We start from the raw sequence: 8,483 nt of genomic DNA on the forward strand, positions 1-8,483 counted from the left end.
GAAGGATCGAAGTCCTAAAACTAAGACTCGACCTCAAAAGAAAGACCAAGCTCAAGCAGGGACACTGTTCATACCCTGGATCGAGCTGTCTGACCCAAGATGTTTGACGACAAGTCGACCGACCTCTTCAAGTCAGGACTACCCGACCTCTTCTCAAAAGAGCTCGGCCAAATCACCAGAAAAGCCCAATAAGGGCCCAAACAAAGGAACACGGCCTAAAATCCAAAGGCAGCCCAAGCATATAGAGATAAGGGCGGTTCCCTTGAAGATAAGATGACCTCACTCAAAGATAAGATAAGATAACTATCTTATCTCCAGAAAGGTCACTCCACACCATTATAAATACACTAGAGCACCCAGGTATAACTCATACTCTGATTCTACTAAAAATCTGCTTAATACCCTGGCTAACTTAAGCATCGGAGTCCCTTGTAGGTACCACCACCCTCCGGTGACAAAGGATCAGCAGCATAAGCCAGTCTAACAAGTCGGACACAACAGCATAAGCCAGTCCAACAAGTCGGACACAACAGCTCCGGCCGCCATCCATCAGCCGGACACGTCATCTCCGACCAGTATAGAAGATCTCGTCCGAGATCGACCTACAGTTTCAGGTAACCCTCGAAACAGTTACTATTAACCATGATGACAAAACTTATTTCATCTAATAATTATTAAATATATCATAAAAAATAACTTACCCTTTATTTAAAAAAGAGAGTTAGATAAAAATCACACACATATATATAAATAATTGTATTGTTTCGAATTTTACAACTATAAAATCGATATCTAAACCAATAATTAAGAATACGTTTAATTGAAAAAAAAGTATAGATTACCAATATAATATCTGTCAACTTATTACCAATAATAATTAATTATTATATTTTAATTAAAATTAGGATTGAGTTGACCTAAATTAAATCAAAACTTGAATGACGAGGATTTGTAACTGCCTAAAGGAGAGCTGCGGCGTGAATTACTGAATGTGTCACGCAACCCTTCATCTCACTCATGTCTGGTGCACTTCATCTCACCCATCTCTGGCAAGCTCTCCGTTGTTAATTTTTTTCCGTCACCGAAAAAAGTCAGTGCCCGCATTACGCCTCCGCAATTGCCGCATTGCATTCCCTCCGCCACTGTCATCTTCGTCGTCACACCATGGAGCCTTCACCACCGTCGTCTTTACCGCGACGCGAAACCCCCTCCCCATGGAGCTGCCGCTGTTGCGTCGTGCCGTTAGTTGTACTGTTTGGAATGCGTGCAGTGATTTGCGTCTGCGCCGCCATTGCGACCTCCATCTCGACGATCCTCTGAGCAGTGTCGGTGCCATCTGTAACCAATCCCCGTCGCCTCAACGCGTGCTTTGCATGCGCAATTTTTCCTCCGCAGGACCACCGCGGCACCTTCTCCCTCGTGATCTACATCGTCGATGTCTACCGCAGGGCGCTCTCTCTATTTCATTTCTACCTTTTCAATCCGATCAAAAACACCTCCACTAAAAGATACATGTATAAAGAGACATATTCAGGAGACACATCCACAAAGACATTTTTATTAAATCCAGCCATAAAAAAGACACTTCTATTAGACACATCCACAAAGATATTTTCATTAAATACAGTTATAAACAAGAATTGACAGGAGTTGGTAGAATCTTTATTAATTACGTAGCGGGCCAGGATTGAAATAATTGAATCTTATATATTAACGAAAATATTTGGTAACCAAAGAAAATCAGCCAAAAACAGCCATAACTTACCTTATTAGACCCAATTATCCGACAAATTTAAAACCAATTAAATTGATGGAATTTAACGTGTGCATATGGGTCCTAACTTTTTTCAATTGCCGAAATATATACAGAGTGAAACTTGGTTTCATATATGAAAGCAGGCTTGACGACAATCATGTTACATGTAGATCACGATATCATATTCGCACGATTTCTTCTAAATTAAATTAAACATACACAATATCAAATCAATAAAAGAAAAGAATTGGGATTGCTTAAATCATAAATCATAAAGCAACGAACTTGTTATTTTTCTGTCTTCTCACACGTGTATGGATATGTATTGCCTTCAGGATTCTCCTGGAAGCCATGAAATATATAATAAAGAATTAACAAAATGTCAATTGCTTTCCGAATACATATATACATGATGCACAAACACCGTCAGCAATACACATTTACTAAAATTTAATTAAAGATATCATCCTGCTGCCTTGAGATGTAAACATTTTGAATGTTTAATCAGGGCTATTTCAAGTGAGAAGAAAGCAAAATTATATTATAAAGATTTCATTTTCATGTTTGTAAAGTAGACGAAAATAAGATATATCTTTTCCTGGAAGGTTCATGCATGTTTGCACAATCAAGTTCTTTTATTTTATTTTATTTTTCTGATATTGAGCTAGCTAGCAAGTAGGGTAACAAGCACCTGACCTGATTATACAACACACATGCATAATGTATACATACACGCACTATGTATGTGCCTTAATGTACTTTCTCATCTTGGCATGTATAATCTATATATCATGTGTGTTGATGTATGTACATAAGATATTAATTAAGATCGATTATAAAAATAACAATACTATATACACTCAAAAAATCAATTATCAAATGAAATATAAATATGCATGTATTGTTTAATTTATTTTTAAAATATATTTTATGATTTAATAGTTGATTTTTAATGTACACATAAGATAATTTTATAAATAATTAAATCGGAGTGATGGCTAGGAAATATGAACTATATTGGCTTAGCTTTGGCTTTAGTAATATTTGAGATGGACGTGGTATACAAATGATTCTTAAGTTGATGGTTAATAATAATAGTGTTAGGGAAAAAACGGAATGAAGTAGTAGTGTAAACAAGGTGATAGGAATGACATGTGTGTCACTTTCAGGATATGTGATGAGGTTAGTTGTTGGGAAAACGGAGATCGGAAATAGCAGAAAGAAGGGGGTGCATGGAGTAACTAATTAACAACGTAACAGTATTCTATTACTTATAGTACGTAGAAATTAGAGGGACTAGGTATAGTAGTAGATAGTAGAAGGAGTAGTAAATCTGATGGAGGGTCATTTTAGAGTTAGATGGAGTAGTTGTGGGTCCCGTCCCATCTGGTTGTGGATTATATATTCCGGCTCTGATCTGTACTTTCCCTCTCTTGTTTTTAAGGAGAGTTAGAAAGAAGATCCAATCGCGATCCAGGTATTATATTACACATTCATTAATGCAATGGGTCACCATTCGTGCTGCAACCAACAGAAGGTTAAGAGAGGCCTTTGGTCCCCTGAGGAAGACGAGAAACTCATTCGTTACATTACCACTCATGGCTATGGCTGTTGGAGTGAAGTCCCTGAGAAAGCTGGTACATCCATTATCGATTACTATATATTCTTTTCTTTTCATTTCGTTTCAATATGTATTAATTGCATGATCTATCAGGGCTTCAAAGGTGTGGAAAGAGTTGTAGGCTGAGATGGATTAATTATTTGAGGCCTGATATTAGAAGAGGCAGGTTTACACCAGAGGAGGAGAAGTTAATCATAAGTCTCCATGGTGTCGTAGGCAATAGGTAATTTGAATTCTTCTCATCACTCTTTTCGTTCTAAGATTTTGATTCTTGTTATTTTTTTGTTGAATTTGTGAAACAATAATAATGCACGCAGATGGGCGCACATTGCAAGCCACTTACCTGGTAGAACTGACAATGAAATAAAGAACTACTGGAATTCGTGGATCAAGAAGAAGATAAGAAAGCCTTCTTCAGCGGCAACAAATAATGCATCTTCACAAACTAGTGTGGATCATTCTTCTCACTTCAGCTATAATAATTATACTAATTCCAATCAACTACTAGATCTTCATCAAGATAATCTAACACCAAAGCAACCACTTCATCAAGAATCCTTGTTCTCTTCAACATACCCACTATTTATGTTTGACACTAGTTCACTAGATGGGACCACAACAGACAACAGTTTACGAGTTGATCAAATATTCCAAGATGCTAATGTTGGTTTGAGTTCTGAAACATGGAACTTGAGCCACCACCAGAACCCAGTTCAAGCACTTGCTGCTCCTCCATCAACAACTTTCGCAGTTGCTGTGGGATTGGACACAACCAATTATCTGCCGCCATTGATAGAGAACGTGGAGAGCATGGTACCGGTTGAGGTGCAATCTTGTAGCATGGAGGAGGTAGGAGATGGTGCTCTAGACTGCTTGCAATTGCAGAGGCAACAAGATCAGTTGAATGCATGGGTTGAATCCACACACCAACAATGTCCTAACTTTCTCTTTTGGGACAATGTTGAAGGCCCAATTGGTGGGGAACAAGAACTTGCACCAAACTCTTCATCAAATAAAACTAGTGCTCTTTCTCAATTTCCTTTGTGAGAGAAGATTCTGATGTGTCCCTACATGCATACTCTCTTTTTTCCTTTTTTCTAAATGACTTCTCTAACTTGGGTGAAATTCCAGGCCAGGCTTTCTGAAACTTTGCAGAGATTGCTCCCTTTTTTCTTTCTTTGATTTTTGATTGCTGATTTGTAAAGATTGTGGAACGCGAGTGAACGAGTGAGTGAATATGATATATGTATACATTATATTTACAAAATGTGTGTAATTTTATTATTATTGGGGTGTTTTTTAGTGGGAAAAGGGAAAAATGATGGAAATAATAAAGGCTATTATTGCAAGTATAGCTAGCAGCAAAGTTTGATTTTGAATGGGGGATTATAAAGCAAAGCAGCTTCAATTTGCAATATATTTGACTGTACAAAAGGAGGTTTTTGAATGATGAGAATGATAATAATGGATACATTATTGTATTATTATATATGTTCCATTTATGTATGTATGCATGTGTGTATGTTTTTAACTTTTTATTAATCAGCTATAGCTAGTTTGATTTTGAAGATATTTGACTATGTATATATGCATGCGGTGGTTTTAATTTGAATGATGATGATGATGATGTTTTAATTTTGCTTATATACATAGATATATGTATCTCCATTCTCCAACAACCACGGTGCCTTGTAAAAAGAAAAGACCAAAATAAAAAGTGAAAAAGCATTGACTTATCTCACATGCATGTCTCCCAACCAACCCCCAAAAACACCAAACGCAAAAGCGAGAGAGAAAAGAGATTCTCTTCTTCTCGCCATGCTAAGGCTGGAGACGAATTGCTCTCGCCATTGCTACGTTAATTCTCTTAAACCCTTCCCCTTCAACACATCTTTGTTCTTCTTCAGTGGTGCCATTTTTTTTTCATCCCATGTATCCCCACAAAATTTTCACTCCGTTTATACTAAATCCTAAAAGTAGTTTTCCAAATTTAGTTCGTACATTAATTTAATCTCTGAAATTTCAAGTGCACTAATTTAAACTTTTAGATTGAACTTTAGGTGATATACTAGTCTTTCAACTTATTTTTAACGTGAGTCAACAGCCAGATTGTTGATGTGTCACCACTACTATCACATGCACGTGGCATCATCACTCACCCCACATTATTATTATCATCTTCTTTTTCATCCCTATTTCGATCTGTGTCTCCCTCTTCTTTTCCCATCTTCCACCACTTTTTTCTCCATTTTTCTTTCCCTCACCTTTCCACCTTCTATCACTTTCTGCTGCAAGTTTTTTTGCCACCATACTACTCCCTTTGATATCCTCCCCTCTTCCTCCACTTTCACCGTCACAGCACTTGCCACACTCAAGCTGAAAATCTCAACACACACTAACAGAAATCATAGATAGAAAAACCTAAATGCAACTCCACATTCCAAAAAAATCATCTAAATTCTCACATTGTTACACCCAATGAAATCACACCTCAATGAAGAAGCTAAATCCACAAAACAAAATCAAAGGTTTTAGAATCCTGGTACAAATTCACAATAAAAAAGAAAAAAGAGAATGAATGAAATTGAAGTGATGGAGTGAGTGTTTGAAAAATCTTGAAAGAGAGAGAGTGTCCCGAATGATGAGGTGGTAATCGACGGCTACGGCGATGAATCGAGCATCGGGAGAAAAACAATAAGGACTCATTTGCTTGTAAGATTAAATGAACTTATAAGACCCAAAATTTTTGAAAAATCTTATTTTGAGCTAATTCAATTTATTTATTTGTTAAAAACTTTATTTTCAGAAATTATTTTATTAAAAAATAATTAAATCAAGTTTTGATGATTAAAATAGAAATTTTACTTAATTTTATAATTATTGAATAATTTTCTATATTTAAATTATAAAGTTTAGTAGTTGTAAAAGAATAAGAATTTTATATGATTTAGTTTAAATAATTGAGATTTTAGAATTTAATATTTTAATTTTTATAAGCAAAGAAAATTAATTATATTATCTCTAATTTTAAATTAAAATACTTGATTAAAAGACAATTAACAAATTGATAATTAAATAATATTTTTTTAAAGTAATTTTGAGAAATTAAATTACATTTCAAAATTAATACAATATAACCTAATTTGATTTAAAATTAACAAAACCCTAATTTTTATATAACCCTAACCCTAAAACACACATATTTTTTCATCACCCAAAGAAACCCTAGCCGCCCCTCATTTAGAAAAGAAAGAAAGAAAACAGAGATAGAGAAGAAAAGAAGAAAGGGGGACGCACCGGTGCTAGTGGGCCCCACCGTCGTAGCCAAGCTGCTTGCCACCATTGTCGCTGGTGTTGACGCGGAGGAAAGAGCCAAAGGAGAGGAAGAATAGCGCTATTCCGCCGTTCCTCGTTGCAATTGAAGCTCATCGCCGTTGCTGTTGCTATCCGCACTGTCGTCATCATCAAGGGAAGCCACCATCGTCGTCTTCATCGTGGACCTCCACCGTCGCTGCCAACTTCCTCCGCCGTCGTGCTTGGTCACGAATGGGAGAGGGAGAAGCAGTCTCTGTCACCGGAAAACAGCGCTGTCGTTGCCAAGATCCACTGCCGATAAGGGTTTTACTTCTGGTTTCCGTTATTTTGAATTCCGGAAATATTATCGTTACTGCATGGTTGTTACAGTTGCTGTCACCGAGCTTCTGGTCGTCGTTGTTGCTTGGGATAGTTGTTAGAGTTGCTACCGAATTCGTTCAGAGGTTGCTACTACGTTGTTCTTTTGTTGCAGTAAGTATCTCTATTTCGGAACCCTCGCCGTTAGCATTCTATTGTATGTTATTAAGGATTTTGCAAAATTGATGATTTAGGATTGAGTTATCGAGGTTTCATATTGCAATTAAAGTTGTTTCTGTTGTTGCGGAAGTAAGCGAAGCTGTGGATGTAGCCGATGCTATTGCGGACTGAGGGGAAAAAGGGACTTATCGTGTTAGAATTGCTGCGGGCTTGATTCCGCTTGCTCTGGGATGTGGTTGAGATAGAATGATTATGATGATGAGGGGTGATGTTGATTGATTATGAGGATTGTGATTGAGGATAAGCATGACAATGAGACTAAGTCTAATAAGGTACACCTGCCTGGGTAGATGCAGTGGAGTGATTTCGCTTGCTCCAGGACGTGGTGAAACGTATTTTCCTGGGTAGATGTAGTGGAGTGATTCCACTTGTTCTGGGTTATAGTTTAAGATCCTGGAATAGACGCAAGGATTGTGGTTATGTCCCGCTTGCCCCCAGTTGATATTTGATCTTTTAAGGTAGATGCAAGGATTATGGTTTTGTCCAGCTTGCTCCCAGTTGGAATGTTGACCATACGTCGTAAGTTGTGGAGGACACTTATACATTTCCAGATGTTCCTCTATGAAGATGTAAAATTCCTCTTGGTAGATGCACGCATGTAGGGACTATCTAGGGTTCGCTACTGGACATGTGGGTTGGCTGTATAATCGATAGATGAGCTCATTAGCCATAGGACAGGCATGCATCATTTGCATTTATGTGTATTGTTTGGGTGTGAATCTTATTCTTAGTTTGCTTAACTGAGTAATTATATCTATCCGTTATTTGATCTAATTGCTCTATCTGTACTCTCTATTTGTGTATGTTTTACATTGTTTTGTCTGTGTTTGACAACTGAGAGATTCTTCATGATGGCGACGGTGACGCTGAGGGTTATTTCTGATATGTGGTGATGGAGGTTGAGGCAGGATGGACTAGGCACTATCTTATTACTCTAATTTAGGTATTAGTTGGATATGAGTGAGCGATGTATGTTGGATAGGAAGCCCTTAGGCACGTCGTTGGTAGTTTCATTTCTTTAAACTATTCACTTTACTGATTTGTAAACTAAAGAAGTTTTCTTTACGAATTTTCAAAATAAGTTTTTTCACAAAGCTTTTCCAAAAGGTTATTTCAAGGATAAACTGTTTTATAATGAAATTAATTCTATTTGGAAGTATTGCTTTGCTTTGATGGTATTTTCTTCCCTACTGAGAACCTGCGAGGATAATGTTCTCACCCCCTACATATTTTTCTTTTTAGTATAGGTTCAGG

General features: G+C 37.0%; 1 protein-coding gene across 1 annotated transcript; it reads left to right on the top strand.

The window, feature by feature from the left end:
- On the top strand, positions 3,179-4,821 carry LOC107630759 (myb-related protein Myb4). The gene is made up of 3 exons (XM_016333984.2): positions 3,179-3,393; positions 3,471-3,600; positions 3,695-4,821. Exons 1-3 carry the CDS (start codon positions 3,261-3,263, stop codon positions 4,422-4,424), a joined length of 993 nt encoding a protein of 330 aa, XP_016189470.1. The 5' UTR covers positions 3,179-3,260; the 3' UTR covers positions 4,425-4,821.

The sequence above is a fragment of the Arachis ipaensis genome, chromosome B03 (genome assembly GCF_000816755.2).
Source record: "Arachis ipaensis cultivar K30076 chromosome B03, Araip1.1, whole genome shotgun sequence".
Taxonomy (NCBI): Eukaryota; Viridiplantae; Streptophyta; class Magnoliopsida; order Fabales; family Fabaceae; genus Arachis; species Arachis ipaensis.